This window comes from Chenopodium quinoa, unplaced genomic scaffold (genome assembly GCF_001683475.1).
Source record: "Chenopodium quinoa cultivar QQ74 unplaced genomic scaffold, ASM168347v1, whole genome shotgun sequence".
In the NCBI taxonomy this organism is placed as follows: Eukaryota; Viridiplantae; Streptophyta; class Magnoliopsida; order Caryophyllales; family Amaranthaceae; genus Chenopodium; species Chenopodium quinoa.
The window spans coordinates 647,495-671,182 of NW_018742467.1; the positions used below are offsets into that span (position 1 = coordinate 647,495).

The 23,688-nt window shown below is 32.8% G+C and overlaps 1 protein-coding gene across 1 annotated transcript; it reads right to left on the reverse strand.

Moving 5' to 3' along the window:
• Positions 1–771: 771 nt before the first annotated feature.
• On the reverse strand, positions 772–1,763 carry LOC110719022 (histone H1-like). Its single transcript, XM_021897936.1, has 3 exons — positions 1,568–1,763; positions 1,247–1,321; positions 772–890 (listed from the first exon to the last, which is right to left on the reverse strand). Exons 1-3 carry the CDS (start codon positions 1,761–1,763, stop codon positions 772–774), a joined length of 390 nt encoding a protein of 129 aa, XP_021753628.1.
• Between the last annotated feature and the right edge of the window lie 21,925 nt (positions 1,764–23,688).

Sequence of the window (23,688 nt, forward strand, 5' to 3'; positions counted from 1 at the left end):
TTCAGGCTGTCCTCTGAATGCTAGATGATGAAAGTATACAAGTTGAAGAATAAGGATACATCCACTTATTCCCGATCTTGATTCCTTTTTTTTTGTTCTTGAAGCTCCCCACTGATTTGCACAGGTTATTCATCACATAACCACACCAATCTAGGTTATGTATTTCTTTTACATTGTATGCGTAATTGATTATCTTGTAATCAATCAATCTGTTTGCAACAGGGGCGAAGAATGTGCTGCAAACATACATCACAAAGAATCTTTTAAAATCCTCCCCTCCTTCCTTTAGACTCTTTAATTTGTTCTCCAAATTATTCACAATTATCTCATCATCTTCTGGAATTCCGCGATCCTAGCTTTTTCTTCCATTCTTTTTGAATCAGCAAGTTTGATAGAGGTTGCTTCCTTAACTGAAAACTCACCTTGTTATTAGTTACATGTGGAAGCAAGAATATATCTTCAACATCGTAGGAACTCACTGAAAATTCTTTCAACATGTCAATCTTGAACATGCAGCTGCTTTCATTGAAATGGTGACAAAGCCATGGAAGCATCTTTGTTGAAATTCTTCTTAACTTTAGTTCAAGCAGTCCTACAAAACCAATACTTATGACATCTTTTTTTACTGCTCACTAAAATCGTTAATTAAATCAACATCTGCATTGGGTCTGCAGTGTGTTTTCTTGATTTCCAGATTACCATCATCATCATCATTAACATCAATAACTTCATGTACATTAAGCTTAGAATTGTCAAGCTTCATTTTTTTATTTAATGAGCTTTTCCCTTTTTTCTGTCTTCTTCTGATGAACCATCAGAATCCTCATTCTGATCTTCTTCTGGTTCATAATTGCTATCTTTCACTTCATATTTTAACCTTTTCTTTGTTCCTATAATTTGTTTAAACATGTTAACCAACTTTGAAAACATTTATATTTACTTTATAAACATTTTTGTTAACTTTATTAAAGTTATCAATAAACATCATAGACACTTAATGATTTACTCTAAATAGTTTACTTTAAAACAGCTTTCATTTATTTTTAGAAGAGTTTCTATTTACTTTATAACAATTTGTACTTACTTTATATCAATCTTCATGTACTTTAGAAGAGTTTCTATTACTTTAACAACTTGTACTTACTTTATATCAATCTTCATTTACTTTTATGTAGTACCTTGGTGTAATACCTTGGTGTAATATAATACATAACAAATGAATTTAATTATATAAACTTTTATGAACCTTTTGATGCTTCTAGTTCCTTAATTCTTCTCTTTATCAATATTTGCTTTTTTGAAATCCTTTGAAGCTTAGCACCTATTAAATTTAGTTAGCACAATCAGTGTATAAGTATAGACATATTAAAAATCTTTTAAAACATATATATTTACTCTATAAGCTTTTTTTATTTACGTTACTACACTAAGGATTTACTTTTTATATTCAATTATGTAATAGTATGCATCTTTAAATTTTTAACACAGACTTATATAGATAAATGATTTACTTTATAAGTGTTTCTATTTACTTTATAACAGTCTCCATTTACTTTATACTATATACCTTTAATTGGAGATTGCTTTGTATTTGCAGGAACTTTCTTGGCTTTAGGAGTCACCTTGGCCGCAGGAGATTTCTTGGTTGCAGGAGATTTCTTGATTGCAGTAACTTTTTTACTTGCAACAACCTTCTTTGCTCCAGCAATATCCTTTGCTGGATCTGGTTTTGTTGCAGGTTTTTTCTTTGTAGTTTTAGCCATTTTAATATGTGAACAATTCAAAACAAATATGAGATGACCAAGAATAATGTATAGGGTAATGAAATGAGCAATGATTATCATCATTTTTGTTATGTTATACACAAGCCATTATATAAAAGTCACATTAACTTATTGATTTATACACAAGCTACAATATCTACATATTTCATAGTAATTCAGAAACAATTAATAAATTTACTTTTAGGCAATTTTTGTCTACTTTTAACAAATTTCTATCTACTTTTAACAAATTTCTATTCACTTTTAAAAAATTATGCACTCAAAACTATAGAAACTCAAACAACTACTTTTAATTTACTTTTAGTCAGTTTCTATCTACTTTTAATAATCTTTTATTTACTTTTAGCAAATTTCTGACACTCAAATAGTAGAACAGAAGTACTATATCAACAATAATGCACTCAAATATTACTCATAAATTAACCAAAATTATTCTAAATTAGTATGAGTTTAAGTAAAATTACTTAAGTTCATAAATATAAACAGATCTAAAGTTTTTCAAAAACACTTTACTATAATTTTATACCTAATTTATGAAAAACCTAATATTAATTTCAGTAAAACTTTAAATAATTATCTCATCCATGTCGATTTTAGCCTAAAATTATTTCTCCAATTCAAGTTCTGCTACTTCAATTCTTACATAATCAAGCAAAAAAAAAAAAAAAAACACACAAATATAATTAAAACTTTGAATAATTTTCACATGCATGTCGATATTAACCTAAATCACAACAAATTTGCAGAGAAACTATAAGTAAATTAATCATAATTTGAGCAAAAATGAACTAATTTGCGATAATACCTTATTATGAAGAAATCGAACTAAAAACACTAAATTTGAACTTTGAATTTCTCGTATTCAAGTTTTGCTACTTCAAATCTAACATAATCAAGCAAAAAACACAAATATAAGTATAAAATAGCAACAAAAATAAACAAAATAGTATGAACTACGAAGTTGTGATAAAATACCTTATATTCGTCAATTTTCGCCAATTTTCGAAAATTTTTTGTTCCAAAATAGAAAAATGTATACAGTAGAACATGAAATTGTAATTTTATAGCAAGATTGAGCAGTTTATTTGACGGTTATGGCGGTTTTCGAAGGTTTTTGTAGTTGAAAATGGCGATTAAGAGAGAGAAAATTGCGGAACGAGTGAGAAAATTGCGGAAAGAGATAGAGAGAGAGAGAGGAGAGAGAAAAGGCGCCTGAATTGAATTTTGTAATTAATTTGTCTGAACAAATATGGGCCGTCAGATCACGCGCCTCTTCTTCTACATCTGACGGTCCAAATTTGTTCCTAGTTCCTATTCTAGAATAGGTTCTCATTATAACCTGGTCCTATATATATATATATGTTAGCAATTTGTGACAAATTGGTATAAAATTTAGTCACCGGCGACATATTAGTATAAAAGTTAATAAATTGCGACAAACTGGTATAAAAATTAACAAGTTGCGACATTTCACCCTTCTTTTCTTGCTGAATGAGTTTGTTTATATATATATATATATAATATATATATATATATATATAATTATTCTTATTTAATGATAATAAAATAAAATAATCTAACTCAAACAAATATTCTAAAAAAAATAATAAAAAATAAATTGATTTCATCTAAATAATATAAAAATTTTTTTTTTTTTTTTTTTTTTTTTTTTTTTTTTTTTTTTTTTTTTTTTTATATTATATATATATAAATTGTTAATTCTCATTTTATGATAAATAATTCTCTCCTTCATGCTCATTCACTTAATATAATCGATAAATAATAACAAAAAAAATCGTGAGTTCAAAAAAAATCTCAAAAAATGAATGGAAAGAAAAAAATTTATAATTTAGTGTCTCAAAAGTGAAAATTGTCATGTAATAAGTTGTGATATTTATGAAGTTGGGAGAAAATATATTTATATAAAATTGAATATCTGAAAAAAAAAAAAAAAAAAAAAAGCTCCATATAATCTTGAAAGTATTTAATCAAAGAGTTTGATCTTGTAATTTTTCTTGATTAATTCTTCTGCATAATCTAAAATATTTTCTATATTTTTCTTTTTTTCTCTTTTTATTTTTTTTATTTTATTCTTTAACTTTTTTGGGGCTTTTAATAGTTTCAAAAAATAAATATTTAAATCAAACAAAAGGTAAAGGAAAACAATAGTTTAAGCTACAACAAATAAGAATTATCTTTTGTACAATATACGCTTATTATTCTAAAAAGAAAGAGGGTTAAATGTCATCACTAATAAAATTTTATACCAATATGTCATCACATGGTAACTTTAATACCAATACGTCACCGGTGACTAACTTTTATGCCAATCTGTCACAACTTGCTAACTTTTATACCAATTTATCGCCGGCGATAATTTTATACCAATATATCACAAGGGTGCTAAGTTTATACCAATTTGGCTAATTGGCCATATATATATACTCCCTCCGTGTTTTTTAAGTGTTACAGTTTGACCGGCACATAGTTTTAGGCAATTTAATTGACTTAAATAAAATATAAGTTAAGTGGGGTAGTTGGAGTATTAAAAAATTGTAAAATAAAGATAGTAGAGTTAATAGTTTATTGAAAAGTAATGAATGTGAAAAGAAAGATATAATAAAAAAAAATAGTAGTGGGTTTGGGTGGGGACCATGAGAGGAGAGATATAATATTTTTAATGTAGCTTTTTGCCAAAAAAAAGAAAGTGTAACAATTAAAAAAACACGCCCGGAAATGAAATGTGTAACACTTTAAAAAACACGGAAGGAGTATATAAAATAAAGTATAGATTATAAATGTTATAATATGGCTTGAAACTATTGGCCAACTTTAAATGACTATAAAAAAGTGAAAATTTTAAGATATTGTACCTTGCTTGGTACAGCAAAAAAATGCAAAAAGAACATGAAACTATTTTGTAAAGAGCTTATAGTTATTTTGTAAGGAATGTATAATTGTTTTGTAATGAACATCCAATGTTACATATTTATTCATATCTAAATAACATCTGTAATATTAATAAAGAACACCTAGGTTTTTCAGTGCGGCAAGCCACATGGTGCGGCAGTTGTTACTTGTATTATAGGGTTACTTGTATGAGTTACTTGTATTCTAGGGTTACTTGTAGGGTGTTACTGGTATTATGAGGCTACTTGTATGGGTTACTTGTAGGTGTTACTTGTACTCTGAGTAACTCTTTCAAATAAATCCAGACCAAAACCTCATACCAAACCAGTAACACCTTACAAGTAACCCTGACCAAAACCAGTAGCACCCATAGAAGTAACCCTAGAATACAAGTAAGGCATACAAGTAACCCTTGACAAAACCAGAAACACCCTACAAGTAACCCCTGATCAAAACCAGTAACACCCATACAAGTAACCCCATAATACAAGTAATACCTACAAGTAACCCTTGATCAAAACCAGTAACACCCATACAACTAACCCCAAAATACAAGTAATACCTACAAGTAACCCTTGACAAAACCAGGAACACCCATACAACTAACCCCAAAATACAAGTAATACCTACAAGTAACCCTTGACAAAACCAGTAACACCCATACAACTAACCCCAAAATACAAGTAATACCTACAAATAACTCTTGACAAAACCAGTAACACCCATACAACTAACCCCAAAATACAAGTAATACCTACAAATAACCATTGACAAAACCAGTAACACCCTATAAGTAACTCCTGACGCACCATATGACCAGCCCATACAAAAATTTGTAATCCTAACATTCTAGCAAATAGTTTTACAAATCTTACTAAAAGCTTTCTAAGCGATCATCTACTTGTTCCTTATTCATGTCTCTTTTACAAAGGTAAATAAATGCCATTCACATTCACACGTGTTATACATTGATCGGTAGGTAAATCTACGCCTACACTTATCAATGATTGAAGACTAAGAAACCAATCTTAGCAGTACAATACTATATTGATTAGTTGATTACCCTGAGAAAAAAACGTTGTCTTTTACATTTAAGCTCAAACAAAATCAATTTATTACATATGGACTGAAACAAATAGATCCGAACGCTTATACTGGGCCCAATAATTTAGCAATCAACCCATAAATCACCAGTGAAACTAACATTAACCCTAACAAGTAAACATGGCAGGTCCATACCATGTACAGCCTGCACAGAGCCCAAATATGCATGGGGCCTCAGATTTTCTAGTTTAAGATCTGGGCCATATCCCGAGTTACTTTATGTATTTTATGATATGTAGTTGTTGTTGCATTTAATTTTAGTAGACTGACATACTGATGTAAAACCCGTATCTAAAGATCTAATTGTAAAACTATGCCAACAAGGATACTTGGAAGTAAGGATTTTCCCCTCTATTGCCCGAAAATAATTGACAAAAAAATATCGTGAGAGTTGAGGTCTAATCAAAGTCTTCCTTACTTTTTTTTTAAAATGAAATAATTCAATTACAAAGTATAATAAAGGTATCATAAACTGACCTGACCGACTAAATTTTAAAAAAATTCGATTTAGTTTTTGACTTATACTCGTATAGGAACAATAAGTCAATAACATAGCATGACTACATGATTTAAATGTGAAAAAGATTCGACCTGATCCAATCCGATATTAATAAATCTGACCTTGTTACTCAAATTAAAACCTCTAAAATATGAAAGCCTATGTACCAAGCCCAAGCCCTCAATTGTCTGTTTAAGTCTGGATATGCGAAATACATGTGACGAAGGCCGACTTTTATAGAAACTTGTAAACCGTTTATCTTGTGAGATTTGTTGTAAACCGTTCCCTAGTTTTAGGAACTTGTAAACCGTTCACGAGGTGAAGGTTACACCCTTTAACGATCCAGGATATCGTTAACTCCAATAGGTCTGGAACCATGACTGGTAGTTCGGGGATGAAGGTACAAATCCAACCTAAAAGAGATTGAACCTGCCCTAATAATAGGCCTTTACTTTATTCTGCTCGTATTCATGTGCGCTTTCTGACTAACAAACAATCAATAGGTTAACCCTAAACCTGTTTATCTATGTTGGTTGAATATTAATGCACAAATAAAACTATAATTGGCGATCACTTGAGTTATAATCAAATTAACCCTAAACAAGATTATTAATTATCTTATTAAGCGTGATTACAAGTACAAATTCCCTTTAAACATGCATAAAAGGTGTGATCAAGCAATAAAAATAAATATCAAGCAACATAATAATAATCATAAATTAATAATAATAATAATAATAATAATAATAATAATAATATAATAATAATAATAATAATAATAATAATCATGTTAACAATAAAGCATAATAGCAAGATCCTAGGCATGATACTAACAAGATTAATAACAAACCCTAGCATGTCACTAAACAATAAAAATCAAAGCTTTAACCAAAGTTATTAAAATTGAGATTCCACTTTGAATCAGAAGGGGCTATCAGAATCGGATCGCAAAATCGAGCGTAGAATCGTAAGATTCTACCGACATGCATAATCAAGACGTTAAATATAAATTTAATTAAAGATATTGAAATTATGAGTTTGAAACCTAATTATTGATAGATAATAGTTATTTAACCATTAAGCAATCAATACTTGACAATATTTATTTATAAAAACCTATATAAACATGTTTTTTACTTGTAAGGATTTCGCTAGTTTATAAAAATATGTAAAATCGGGTAGAATCGTAAATCGAATCGTATGATATACATGAATCGTAAAATCGTAAGATTCTAAGATTTAAATCGGGATTTTAATAACAAATGGCTTTAACCCTAACATGATACTAACATGAATATTAGGAAAGAAAATAGGAAACATCATAGAAATCATAATTGATATAAGCAAATCACCCTAAATATCATACTAAAGAAAGCATCCTAACATGATACTAGGAACATCCTAAACATGATACTAGGAATCAATAAAACATCCTAACATGATACTAGGAATCAAAATAACAATCTAAGCATGATTTTTATATCATTAAATCAGTAAATCAATTAAAGAACTTACTTGGATGCCTCGTATTTCTTTCTAATAACAAAATACACGCATTAGTAACTTCAAGGAAAATAATAAAACAACAATTAAATTAAATAATTGAAAGAGAGATTTGGGACCAAAACTCTCAGAAATTAAAACCTTTCACGTCTAGGGCGAAGGCAACTTCGAATTTGGCTAGGTGTTTCTTGATCTTGTGTGTGAGGAATTTTGTAGAGAAAGCTAGAGAGAGAAGAGAATTCTTAAAAGCTAGAGAGAATAAGAAACTAGAGAATTGATGCTAATTCTTGAGAAGGATTGATGAGAATTGATGATTGTAGATGATTCAAAATGGAGTTTTTAGGAGGCTATTTATAGATAAAATCAGTTAAAAAGATAGAAAAACAAATCAGAGTTTCGACGTGAAAAAACGAAATTAGCGCCACGCTCTGAACATTAGCGCCAGGCGCCAGGAGCTAATGACTGGCGTTAGGCGCTGATCATATTTTTTACGCGATTTCTAAAATCAGATAAAATTTGGCCGTACAGAGGGTAAAATCGTATTTTCCTTAAAAACACTCTTTTATTCTGATTAAAGCTCTAAAAAGTCAACAAAAGACAATTTATCAATGCTAATTGAATTAGGAATGAAAAGAACCTTCTAGAAGAATCTAGAAGACTAAAACCAATCTTAAATGATAAATCCATATTAGGCTCTCCTCTAGATTATTGGGCCGCATATAAGGCTCAAACCGGGCCCAGTTTAGTAATTTGGCCATAACTATCTCATTATTCATCGGAATTCGGCTTATAATATATCGTTGGAAAGCTCTTTTCAAGCCCCATACAACTACACCATTATTGGACCCTTATAATGGACCAAACTAAACTGAAATGCACGTTTTTCATAAATAAGGTAAGAAAAGAAATATTTTCAAAAACAGAAAGAAGAGATATTTTAATAAAAACATTCTCATCACTAGACTTTTCACACTTTTGCTTTGTTCGATAATCAAATGACATGAAAAGTACTCATCACTGGGTTTGATTTTGGGGAGACACAAATGGGTGTCTACAGAAGCCCCCCACTTTGACTGAGTTTGGAGAAACACAAAAACTTGCAGTCAAAGTATCGATAGGGATGGAGAATGATTCAGAACGCTCTGAGATCCTAAATCATTCTTGTAACGCCGATACCTGCAAACTAGAGTTAGTAAAAACAGATAAGAGAGTTAAGAAACGCGTATCTTTCACCTTCGAGCACACGTCTCTGAAAGTAACCGATTTGTTGCTGCATTTGTCGTTGTGACAACCTTCCATAATATATGGAACGCAATCTTGCTTTTTTAATGTTCACTCTTATTTGAACAATGGAGATTTTTTGATATGTCCACGCGCCTCTGAACAAAGAGCTTCTTTTTAATATGTCCACGCGTCTCTGAACAAAGAGCTTTTGAATGATATGTCCACGCGTCTCTGAACAAAGAGCTTTTGAATGATATGTCCACGCGTCTCTGAACAAAGAGCTTTGATGATATGTCCACGCGTCTCTGAACAATAGAGCTTTTGAATGAAATGTCCATGCGTCTCTAAACAAAAGAGCTTGAAAGAAATGTCCAAGAGTCTCTGAACAAAAGAGCTTGAAAGAAATGTCCACGCGTCTCTGAACAAAAGAGCTTGAAAGAAATGTCCACGCGTCTCTGAACAAAAGAGATTGAAAGATACTTGAATGTTTGGTGCGATAATTTTCCGAAGAAAACTTCCGAAGACCAACGCTTGTCGATCTTTAAAGCTTGCTTGAACTTTCCTTCCGCTATGCCAGTACGTCGGCGCTTTTTCTACTTGTGAACCATTATGTCGGTGCCTCTGCTGTTTATGAACCAGTATGTCGGTGTCTCTGCGATGAGCCAATGTTTAGGCGCTTTAAGCTAAGTGAGACGATCTTTCGTCAAGTCTATCACTTATTGCAATTGTAATCAAGCCAACTACTTAATCACGTCAAATTGCTTATAGGGGCTAACTGGCGTACCAAGGAACCCAAAATTGCTGTATGAGATCAAAATAACCATTCTGAGAGGCTTCGAGCTCTGTCGCTGCTGCAATGCCTCTGGTGCCAAGGCGCTGAAATCCGTTGTCAAACGCTGGATGCTAGAGTCGGGTCTTCCCTATTCTGCTCTTGCTGCCACTGGGATGCTTGGTTTGGCTCCGAACTTTGAGCTTGGTCGTTTCCTTTCAACCAAATCCGCTCAAATCTTTTGTAAATTAAAGCTCTTCATCTCTAATTTAGTGATATATGTAATTTTGCTCAAACTCCTCTCATCTTGGAAGAATCTCATGCGGCGTATTCGCGGTTTTTTTTTTTTTTGAAAAAAAGATCCGGGAATGTTCTTGCTTGCTGGGATGTACCTGCATTTATATCTTTGACTATAGGACTTTGCTAATCTCTTTACTTATCTTAGGGTTGACATAAGGTTTAGTGTTGCTTGACTCATTGACTTGACACGACTCAAGGTATAAACTTGACTCGCTGTGATTGACTGACTCAAGGTTGACTCGACTCGATGTGACTCGTGTGTGCGTAGTGTTGAATCATGAAACTCGATATGTACATGTATCGAAATGCAGAAAAACAAAAATTTCCATCATTTTTGTGGAGGATACCGACTTTCTCCCGAAAAAGAAAGACGCGAAAAAGAATCAAAGTGTTTGATGGTGCATGTTGAATGAGCTTAAACCGTTAATGTTGTATCACATAGTACAAGGATTGTAACATCTTAGACTATCCTAGTTGACTCGATAATGAAAGTATTTAGGTAAATTAGGCGCGGAGGTTAAGTACTTCATACTTTGTGATGCAATGATGATTGCTGAGCGATTTTGACATGACAAGGCATGCTTCAGCGTTATGTTAAGATTTCATGACAAAGGGTTCCTAAGGGAAGTATATTTGGTCATGTATCTGTGATGTGTGTGATAGTGACACTAAAGCTAGGCCGCAAGGGCTAAGTGTGTGGAAAGATATTATTTCAAGAAAAGTCAAATGATTGTGACTCTTTAGGCTAGGTAAGCTAATGATGTAAGGATCAAGCCCCCAAGTCTAGATCTAAATGAATAGGGATAAGCATAGGGGATCCCTTGATATGATCATGATGTGTGAATGTGAATGCATTTTTACTACGGCCGCAGCTCGATGTGAGGTTGACTACGTATCCGTTAGGAATAAGGCCGAACGTAGATCTAGCTGTACCTCGCACAAGTGTATGTATACCTCAAAAAGGTCTTTTTAAGGGTTGTAACGTGGTTAGGCTAAAGGTAATAGAAGAAGGGGATAAAGGCTCAAGACCCTCGATAAGCCCCCAAGGTGTGCAACCTTGCTTTTGAATCTTTATATTTTTAAGCTTGAGGCTTTTAACTCTTTTTTAGCTCTCTTTTCTCTTTTGCTTTAACATCTATTTTATTTTTATAAGTGTGGGCAATCCTGATCATGCGGTCTAGCACTGACTTGGCATTCATGTTTCTCAGGCACGGTACCGAGCACTCGATAAGAGACGCAATTTGAGACGTGTTCATGTCGAAGACATTTTCATATCAAAGACATTGGAACACTTGCCCTTTTGTACACTTTTATTATTTTTTTATTGCTTATTTATTTATTTGATCTTTTGATTCACTCAAGCTTTTTATGAAATTGAAAATTGCATAAGTTGCACACCATCCCATCCCAAGGTTAGGTAGATGTAGGTTGAAAACTGAAAGGTCTATCGTTGGACGAGGCTCAAAGTGGTTTATGAAGAAAGGATTGTAAATTAGAAGGGTGAAAGGTGATATGATGTGACTACAAGGGGTGCCTAAAATCATTGGTATACCTTGTGCTTAGTTTGACATGTTTTTTTTTTTTTTTTTTTTTTTTTTTTCAATGCAATGATCATATGTAAGGAAATAAATGCACATTTTATTCAAAAAGTGAAGGGTAAAATCAAACTCTAAGACATAAATTCAAGGAGGATGAAGGGTGCATATGCTAGACTTATTGGGGAAAGGGTTTAAAAAAAAAGAATAAGAAAGCATGAAATCTTGGTGAGAAGCTTGTCTTGTGCATTTGTTTCATCATTACCCTCATTTTTTAATTTTGTTTGTGAATCACATGACTCAAACTCGATTCAACATGCATGGATGGAATAAGGTAGGAATAATGAAGGTTTTGATATGGAGAAAGATGTAGAGAATGGAAAGATGATGTAGATGGAGAGATATAAAAAAATTAGGAATAGAATGTACCCCCAACTCAAATGACGAAAAAAACCGACTCATGCATGAACCTAAGACATGGTCATGGTGACATATACAAAGTGTGTTCTATGACTAGTGAGTGTAGGTGACATGTTAAGACTCTTGTCATGACCATGTGGCTAGACTATGTGACTAGACTCGAACAAAGACTGAGTTAAGACCTCACGTATATGCATTAAACTGGACATACTGTAGTATTTTAGTCATAACTTTTGATCTATGACTCTGATTTGGATGAAACCAACGCTAAATTAAAGATAAAACTCGGGGCTACAGATCCATAGGCTGTACGGATCGTAGTTCTTCCTAGAACTCCGTATATGACCAAAATAAGTTGACGCTTGTGCAGTATCCGGTAATAAAAATCCGGGTTGACTTAAAGGGACTATGACTCGATTTTAAGTTTATTTTTTGTAGCTCAAATTAATTAATTAATTAATTAATTAAAAAATTCCTTTAGTCATTAATTAGTTTATTAAGACTTATTTACAAGCACAAGTCAACCAAACGGTTAGCTTAGTCACATAATAAGTATGCACAATTAAGAGATGCACAAGTAGTCAAGTAGTCACAACATGATGCAATGAGTTTGCAACCTAACCATGGCTCTAGTTCTCTAAAGTTCGAGATATGGGTTAGTCAAAGAGGGTTCATGGTTAATTGTCCGGATGCACCGCGCGAAAGCCTCACCGTGAAGGGTTGGCGCGAGTGGATCGGACACCGCGAATTTAAACAAAAACTCGCTTCCACGGTTTGGTGAATTCAACATTCTAGGATGTACCCTTTGTTGCACAGAGCGTTCAATCAGGTAGATGGAGCATGAATTCCCAGAGGGTTTTGTCCATATGTAGAACACATATGGGTTTCAGAAAAGTGAGAAAACTCAATCAGGAAGTAGGATCGAGCAACCAGTACTAAAAACAGGTCGAAATTAGAATACATATTTCTGGCTCGGTATTGGAAGAACTTGGCGCCAGCAAACAGAGGTCGGCGCCACAATTTGGCTTTAGCGCTTGGCGACAGAAGCTGTTGCCTGACGCTAGAGTCAAATCAGTGGCGCTAGACTCTGTTTTCTGACGCTAGTTCTTACATGCCTCAGAAGCTTTCTGTGCTCGATAAAATTTTCCAGTTTCGCGCAGCAATATTTCGATCCTGGTTAAGAAAGATATTCCTCAAATTTCCTACGTGTAAAAATCCTATGTTTTAACTCATTACGGATGGTCTTTCCAATGAGATCTTTTTTTATGCATATGACAAAAATGTTAATCAAAATAACGCACATGAAATACTTATAACTTTTCGAGTCTCATTCACTCATTCTAAATCATTGCCAAAATAAATTTCAGGAATTAAAATAGAAATCCTCCCCAGTGGAGTCGCCAAAAAACTTTAGGGAATATTTCAAGCATTATCCCTAAACTTGAACCCCACTGTGATCATATACTTAAGCATGGTGGCGTCCAAAGGGAAAGAAGATAGAGCAAAAGAGTCGCCAACAAGTTTTAGGAACTTGTAAACCATTTACGAGGTGAAGGTTACACCACTTAACGATCCAGGAGATCGTTAACTCCCATATCTGGAACCATGACTGATACTTCGGGGATGAAGGTACAAATCCAACCTAAAAGAGATTGAACCTGCCCTAATAATAGACCTCTACTTTATTCTGCTCGTATTCACGTGCGCTTTCTGACTAACATACAATTAATAGGTTAACCCTAAACCTGTTTATCTATGTTGGTTGAATATTAATGCACAAATAAAACTGTTATTGGCAAGCACTTGAGTTATAATCAAATTAACCCTAAACAAGATTATTAATTATCTTATTAAGCGTGATTACAAGTACAAATTCCCTTTAAACATGCATAAAAGGTGTGATCAAGTAATAAAAATAAATATCAAACAACATAATAATAATCATAAATTAATAATAATAATAATAATAATAATAATAATAATAATAATAGTAATAGTAATAGTAATAATGATAAAAATAATCATGTTAACAATAAAGCATAATAGCAAGATCCTAGGCATGATACTAACAAGATTAATAACAAACCCTAGCATATCACTAAACAATAAAAATCAAAGCTTTAACCCTAACATGATACTAACATGAATATTAGGAAAAAAAAATAGGAAGCATCATAGAAATCATAATTGATATAAGCAAATCACCCTAATATCATACTAAAGAAAGCATCCTAAGATGATACTAGGAGCATCCTAAACATGATACTAGGAATCAATAAAACATCCTAACATGATACTGGAATCAAAATAACAATCTAAGCATGATTTTTATATCATAAAATCAATAAATCAATTAAAGCACTTACTTGGACGCCTCGTATTTCTTTCTAATAACAAAATACACGCATTAGTAACTTCAAGGAAAATAATAAAACAACAATTAAATTAAATAATTAAAAGAGAGATTTGAGACCAAACCCTCAGAATTTAAAACCTTTCACGTCTAGGGCGAAGGAAACTTCGAATTTGGCTAGGTGTTTATTGATCTTGTGTGTGAGGAGTTTTGTAGAGAAATCTAGAGAGAGAAGAGAATTCTTAAAAGCTAAAGAGAATAAGAAACTAGAGAATTGATGCTAATTCTTGAGAAGGATTGATGAGAATTGATGATTGTAGATGATTCAAAATGGAGTTTTTAGGAGGCTATTTATAGATAAAATCAGTTAAAAAGATAGAAAAACAAATCAGAGTTTCGACGTGAAAAAACCAAAATAGCACCACGCTCTGAACATTAGCGCCAGACGCTAACGCTAGCGCCAAGCGACAGGCTTAGCGCTAGGCACTAATGACTAGCGTTAGGCGCTGATCATATTTTTGTACGCATTTTCTAAATCAGATAAAATTGGCCATACAGAGGGTAAAATCGTATTTTCCTTAAAAACATTCTTTTATTCTGATTAAAACTCTAAAAAGTCAACAAAAGTCAATTTATCAATGTTAATTGAATTAGGAATGAAAAGAACTTTCTAGAAGAATATAGAAGACTAAAACCAATCCTAATTGCATTAGGAATGATAAATCCATATTAGGCCCTTCTATAGATCATTGGGCCGCATATAAGGCTCAAACCGGGCCCAGTTTAGTAATTTGGCCATAACTACCTCATTATTCATCAGAATTGGGCTTATAATATATCGTTGGAAAGCTCTTTTCAAGCCCCATCCAACTACACCATATTGGAACCTTATCATAGACCAAATTAAACTGAAATGCACGTTTTTCATAAATAAGGTAAGAAAAGAAATATTTTCAAAAACAGAAATAAGAGATATTTTAATAAAAACATCTTCATCACTAGACTTTTCACACTTTCGCTTTGTTCGATAATCAAATGACATGAAAGGTACTCATCACTGGGTTTGGTTTTGGGGAGACACAAATGGGTGTCTACAGCTATTCGCTTTTGAGTAGCTGTGAGCTGTCAAGTTGTAGATGTTAGAGGTCAGCTGTCAAGGTACAGTGTTCCGTAAAAGTAGCGATTGAAACTATAAAATGATGTTATTATTATTATTATTATTATTATTATTATTATTATTATTATTATTATTAGTGTGACGTGTTATGTATCATATGTTTGATAATTTTTAAATATTATATGGTATAATATATATTGCTAATAAATAATCAATTTTAAAAATAAGATAGAAAATAAATAATCCTCATAATGAAAGGAAAAAAAAAAGGATGTGGAATAGAAAATTTTGAAATTATGGTTGAAATGATAATAGTCAAAAAGATAAAAAACATAAAAATAAAAATGAAAAAATAAAAACTTATTAGAAAAAAAAATAGTTGAACGCTACTTTACAATTTCATAAGCTATCTTTTTTAGCTTTCAACAACAACTACTTAAAAGCTACCTCTAATAGTTACTCAAAACACTACTTCACCAAACACTAATATTATTTTTAAGGTAGTGTTTTGACTAGGTTTAAAAGCTAACAGGTACCTTAAAAGCTAATGCCGAACAGGCCTATAGGATTTATTCTTATCTAAACAAACTCTAATTATATTGTATGTATATATAACCCCATTATATGAAATAAATATACACAGATTAACTCCCTCTCAATCTCTTATGTTTCTCCTTATTTTACAACATTGAATCTTTTTCGGTAGTTTTTTTTTCTTCATTTGAAATCGATTGTATGTAATTTTTGTTGAATACAATGTATTTAAACTTTGATTAAAGAGAAGGTTTTGTGTGAGTCCAGTTTCACATGAGTCCGATTATACTCTCATCCCCTACCCACTGTCACTGCTCAGTCACTACCGGCGACCTTCTCTCTCCCAACCAACCCCGGTGCTGGCGACCCTCCCCCACCTTTTTTGGCTTTTCAAACTTATCGTCACTCTGAATTCTGAAACAGAATATTTGAAGTTATTGCCTTAGAAAAATCTTCGATTATCTCAAACCCCAATCCTCTCTAGATTCAACAAGATTTTAAGAACCCAAATTCTCGGTGTTCTTCATTCATCAATTTCTCATAATTAAAGAAACCCAATTCACAGACCCCCAACTTTCTCTCTCCTGTTAAATTTTACATGGTGGGTTTTGTTGGGGATTTTCTAGTAAACAAGGGTCACAAAGAATGGAAATGAAATTATTGGAAAAACCTTCGAGGTGTGAACGGGATCACTTTCCCAAAAGTATAATTCCGACCCTATACTACAACCGGGTATCACGGAAATTACTTAGGAGATACAATGAAGAACAATTACTATCACTTCTAGGATGATAGCAATTCAATGTATAAAAGTGTTTGTGATTTTGTGAAAATGAGCAACTGATAATAACTCTCTATGCCAAAGTGATAAGATAGAAATTATATTTCATCTTTAAACCTTCATTCATCATATGAGGAGTTTCTCATATATATAAGACTAGGTTAGATCCCGTGCCATGCACGTTGATTTTTTTTTATTGATTGAGAAATATTATAATCATAAATTAGTCAAGAAGTAATAAAAGTATGTGATATGTTAATTTGATATTTGCAATTTTAATTGTAGCTTCCAATATACAACTAAAACAAAGTAGAAAAAAATCTTTATTGTAAAATAGGTCACTAATTATTTAAAAATATTGATTTTTGGTATATATTGCGCAATTTTTATTCGAAAGATTTGCAAATAAATCTTTTATTTTAAATATAATAAGTATTACGTGTCAATATGGAATATGTACAAAATAAAATGATTTTTGTAAATGATTTGTTTCCCTGATTAAAATATTTTTTAAAAAGAAAAAAATAATTAAGGACACACCAGGAGATGACATGTGTCATCGCTGGTGTGTCTTTTAGTATATAGTATTGATAGTAGCTTAGTATGTCATTGCATTTTCAAACGTAATAAACGTAACAATGCATTAAGTCATGCATTAAACAAGGCTTTAAGTTAAGCATTGAAAAATGTATTAAGACATACAAAAAACAACGCATCAAACACCAAATGTTAAGAGATGCATTAAACAATGCATTAATACACTAAGTTATAATGCATTACGCATGTAAACGCCCAACTAGTAGAGAAATCAAAACTGAAACCATAAATAGTAACGGTTGCAATAATAGTGACGAATTAGCCACTTTCTTCATTTATCTTGATTAGTTGTATACTACTACCTTAATTATATGTTGTCTAAGTCATGACACCTTAACCAAATGACTTAAACTTAACATAACATGAATAATAATCAACTAAATACTCTAAATTCTTCAACAATCCTCCCCCATTTAGAGTATTCAAAACGATTGATTGCATAAACACAACATCATCACAAAAACAATCTTATGCATACATGAAAGTGTACAAAGACTTGAACTCCCACTTAGTGCAACATACAATCCAAGAATCCATATCCATTTGGAATCGTAAAACTTTTGAACCAAAAGCAATACATATTGGATACTTAAAGATATTACAGACACAAGATCATTAATTACTTAAATACATATTAACTTGACACTTAAGCCATGTGTCCATATCTATTCATAAGTACATCGAAGTTATGCCCATAATAACTTCTTGAAACGGCTAAACTTCATACTTATATAGGTAGATTTCCAAAACATGCTCCTGTGACAAAGCACAATATCAGGAATTCTATTAAGTTAAACAACCTCTTCTACATCACAGAAAATCCGAAACTTTACCTTGGATGAATAAAAAAAGTTCCCAATTAGCAAATGAAAAAGTTAATCTTATTGAACTTAAAACCCAACTTCTTATTGGGCGTTAAGTTAAGACTCCCTCATTTGTAATTATTTAGGGCTCCAATCCTAAACCGATTGCCATCCTATTGTTAACATCTCTTGCCAATTCCTTTGTGAAACAATCGGCGAGATTAAGATTTGTTCGAACATAATCAATAGTGATCACACTATCCTTGATAAGCCCTTGGATGTAACTATGTCGTACTCCAATGTGTCTTGACTTACCATTATAAACTTGGCTATAAGCCCTTGCCAAGGTAGCATTGTTATCACAATGTATCACTATTGGTGATATTGGTTTTGGCAACAAAGGAATCTCAAACATGAGATCCTTCAACCATTCAACTTCTTTACAAGCCGAATGCAATGCAATGAACTTCGATGTCTTTGTGGAGTCCGCAATGCAAGTTTGATTCTTAGAAGCCCATGAAACGGAACCTCCCCCATATAGGAAAACCCATCCACTTGTGGAGGAATGATCTTTATTAGAGATCCAACTTACATCCGAATAACCTTCTACAACCGAAGGATATCCATTATAAGACAAACCATAATCTATAGTTTTCTTCAAGTACTTCAACAAGCGTCGAACTGCTTGCCAATGTAGCATACTAGGCTTACTAGTGTACCTACTTAGTTGACCAACTACATAAGAAATATCCGGCCTGGTACTTGTCATGGAATACATCAAACAACCTATTACTTTAGCATATTTAAGTTGTGAAACTGCATTACCTTCATTAGGTATCAACTTTATGCTAGGATCCATAGGTGTTGAATAAAGAGAAGTAGAGTCATCATTCACATTGAATTTCTTGAGCATTTTCTCAATGTAATGAGATTGTGACAAGATTAACTTTCCTTTTTCCCTCTTTATCCTTATGCCCAAAATGACATCCGCTTCTCCCATGTCTTTCATGGAAAACTAAGAACTAAGGAAGGATTTTGTCATTTCAACTTGTGACAAATCCGTTCCAAAGATCAACATGTCATCTACATATAGACAAATTATGACACCTTGACCGTTGTCATCAAATTTGCTATAAATACACTTGTCTAAATTGTTCAACTTGAAACCATTAGACAATACAACCTTATCAAACTTTTGATGCCATTGCTTAGGTGCTTGCTTTAGCCTATACAAAGATTTAATCAACTTGCAAACTTTTCCTTCTTGATCTTTCACAACAAACCCTTCCGGCTGTCGCATGTAAACTTCTTCCTCTAGATCTCCATTCAAGAACGCTGTCTTGACATCCATCTGATGGATCACAAGATTGTGGATTGCCGCAAGTGCAACCAGCAACCTTATAGTTGAGATTCTAGCAACAGGTGCATATGTATCAAAATAGTCGATACCGGGCTTTTGTGTAAAGCCTTGTGCCACTAACCGAGCTTTGAAATTTTCAACTGTTCCGTCAATCCTCAATTCCTTTTGAAGATCCACTTGCACCCTATTGGTTTACATTTTGGTGGTAAGTTAGATAACACCCAAGTATTTTTTTCCCATGATGCATTCCATCTCATCATTAATAGCTTCTTTCCAAAATGGAGCATCACGAGACTTCATAGCCTCATCATAGGTCAAAGGATCATCTTCCACATTAAAAATGTATGGAAATTGTGTCGAAACAGAATTCCTTGATCCTTCAACTAAGTACAAATGAAAGTTCGGGCCAAAATATTTTCCTTTCCTTGCCCTCTTACTTCTCTTAAGTTGAGACGGTGATGTTGATGCCTCTTCTAAATGAGTTTGGTCATCGCTTTCTTAATCAAATTCAATTTGGTCAAAACTTTGAGCATCGGCATTTGGAGTTATATCCTTTGGTCTAAGAATTGATGAATATCTATTTTCATTAAACAATGCATCTCTAGACTCAATGGTGGTATGAACCGACAAATAGTCATTTTGTTCAATTACATAGAACCTATAGGATTTTCTATGCACCGCATATCCTATAAAGATGCATTTCACTCCTCTTTCACCTAACTTTTTACGTTCAGGTTCCGGCACTTTTACAATTTCCCTACAACCCCAAACTTTGAGATAACTCAAATTTGGTTTCCTTTTATACCATAGCTCATATGGGGTTACCTCATTCCTTTTCATTGGAACTCGGTTTAAAATGTAACAAGCGGTTAATACCGCTTCCCCCCAAAATCCATCACTTAAACCCGAATAGGACAACATGGAATTAACCATTTCTTCAAAAGTCCCATTCTTCCTTTCCGCTACACCATTTAGTTGTGGTGTATATGTCGCGGTAGTTTCATGTACTACACCTATTGATTGGAAATAACTTGGATTAAAATATTCACCGCCTTTATCAGTTCTTAATCTTTTGATTTTACTATTTGTTTGCAACTCTACTTCATTCTTGTAGATTTTAAATTTATCAAGGGCCTCATCCTTAGAAAGCAATAAATAAACATAGCAAAATCTTGAATAATCATCAATGAAAGTTGCTAAATACTTTTTGTTGCCTAAGGAAGGTGTGCTATGAAAATCACATAGATCACTATGCACTACATCAAGCAATGCATTATTCTTTTCCACAACATTAAGAAATGGTTTCCTTGTGATTTTTGTTAACATGCATGTCCTACACTTCTCTATCCTTGGATAAAAAGACGGAATTAACTCATGCTTTGACATAAAATATAACTTTTTATAATTAACATGTCCAAGTCTTATATGCCATAGAGAAGAGCAATCATTAACAACATACAAATTGTCTTTCAAAGTATTAGAAATACTAAGTTTAAACATTCCATCACATAAGTAACCAAATCCTACAAATAAACCACCTTTAGACAATATAAATTTATCCGACTCAAACACCATTCTAAAACCTAAACGATTCAAGATAGCACCACACACTAAATTCCTCCTAAGCTCGGGAGCATACAACACATCCCTTAAAATAAGAGATTTGCCCGAGCTAAACATTAACTCAACTTGCCCCTTGCCTAGCACTTTTGCAGTGGAGTCGTTCCCCATGTAAAGAATCTCTCCATTGGTCACCTCAACGAAGGATTTAAACAACTAACGATCCTTGCAAACATGTCTCGATGCACCCGAATCGATGTACCAAGAAGTATCACCCTGCACACATAGGATTTCAGAAATCACACACAAATAATTCATTAAAGAATTAAAGGAAATTTGTGCACGAGAATTACCTTGCTTGTCTTGGGATTGGCTATAACCGCCTTTCCCACCTTGAGCTTTCTTGTTGCTCATCTTTTTCTTCCAAATGGTACAATCTTTCTTAAAATGTCCGGGTTTTCCACAAACCCAACAGCTCGTGATGTTTGACCATCACTTCCCACTTTAGGCTTTTTGCCTTTGTACTTGTTTGAGTCATTTCCTCTCTTCCTCCCATAAGACTTAGCATCCTCCACCACATTAACCGTGGTAGAACTAGGATTAACAACCTATTGTCCTTCTTGCACCCGGATTTCTTCCTCAATCCAAATATGAGAAGCCAAGCCCTCGAGATTAAGATCATCTTTCTTATGCTTTAAAGCAATTCTAAAATATTTCCAAGATGATGGTAGTTTATCAATTATAGAAGAAACAATAAAGGTCTCATCAAGGTTGATATTGTGTTGCCTAAAACTCCCTAAAATTCTTTGGATTTCATTAAACTGTTCCATAACCGGCCTACTATCAATCATTTTGAAATTATTGAACTTACTAACAAGAAATTTCTTGCTAGATGCATCCTCGGCCATGTACTTAGACTCTAGTTCATCCCAAAGTAATTTAGCTGACTCATGAAATTGATAAACACGTCAAATAATTCATTAGACATACCGTTTAGGATGTGACCACAACATATGTAGTTGTCATTCTCCCATTTGTTCCTCTTTCTAGTATCCTCCAATGTCTCATTTTCCTCCTCCGATGGCTTCGGGGATATGAGAACATAAGCCAGACTGAGAGTTGTCGAGAAAAAATGCATCTTCTTTTGCCACCTTCGAAAATCAACACCCTCGAACTTGTCCAATTTCTGGAAATTGGTCATCATTTCCTTCACATTTTCCATCTTTGTAATAAATTATACTTCTGGACTGTTGGGGATTTTCTAGTAAACAAGGGTCACAAAGAATGGAAATGAAATTATTGGAAAAACCTTCGAGGCGTGAACGGGATCACTTTCCCAAAAGTATAATTCCGACCCTATACTACAACCGGGTATCAGGGAAATTACTCAGGAGATACAACGAAGAACAATTACTATCACTTCTAGGATGATAGTAATTCAATGTATAAAAGTGTTTGTGATTTTGTGAAAATGAGCAACTGATAATAACTCTCTATGCCAAAGTGATAAGATAGAAATTACATTTCATCTCTAAACCTTCATTCATCATATGAGGAGTTTCTCATATATATAATATAGTAGCTTAGTATGTCATTGCATTTTCAAACGTAATAAACGTAACAATGCATTAAGTCATGCATTAAACAAGGCTTTAAGTTAAGCATTGAACAATGTATTAAGACATACAAAAAACAACGCATCAAACACCAAATGTTAAGAGATGCATTAAACAATGCATTAATACACTAAGTTTATGCATTACGTATGTAAACGCCCAACTAGATCAAGAGAAATCAAAACTGAAACCATAAATAGTAACGGTGCAATAATAGTGACGAATTAGCCACTTTCTTCATTTGTCTTGATTAGTTGTATACTACTACCTTAATTATATGTTGTCTAAGTCATGACACCTTAACCAAATGACTTAAACTTAACATAACATGAATAATAATCAACTAAATACTCTAAATTCTCCAACTGGTTTTTCTTAATTACTTTACTAATTTCTTTTTTGTTCTTCTATAATTTGCTCCTGTTCTTCTTACTATAGTGGATACCATATTACCTTCTACTTTGTTCTCTGCTTCATCTCCTTTTCTATCTCCTCAATGTCTTCCCATTGTTATCAGCGTGCAGTACTACACTGGATGAATTAACGGTGGAGAAATGGAGGGTCTGTGCTTTGGCAAAACTAACCTAATATATATCTGATATATATAACCTAATTTCTGACAATTATAATGTAATTTTGATATTTATAATCTAATATCTGACAAGTATAATCTAATATCTGACCATTATTATCTAATTTCTGACACTTATAACCTAATATCTGACTATTATTATCTAATTTCTGACAATTAAGATTATTTTTTCTCAAATTATTTTTTCTCTTTGTATAACCGGACTCACGTGAGTCCGTTCTACACAAAACTTTTACTTGATTAAATGATCAATATGGATTTTTGTTTTTGGAAAAAAAAAAAGGCTGACGTTAAAATATATGATCTTTAATGACCCTCAAAACCATG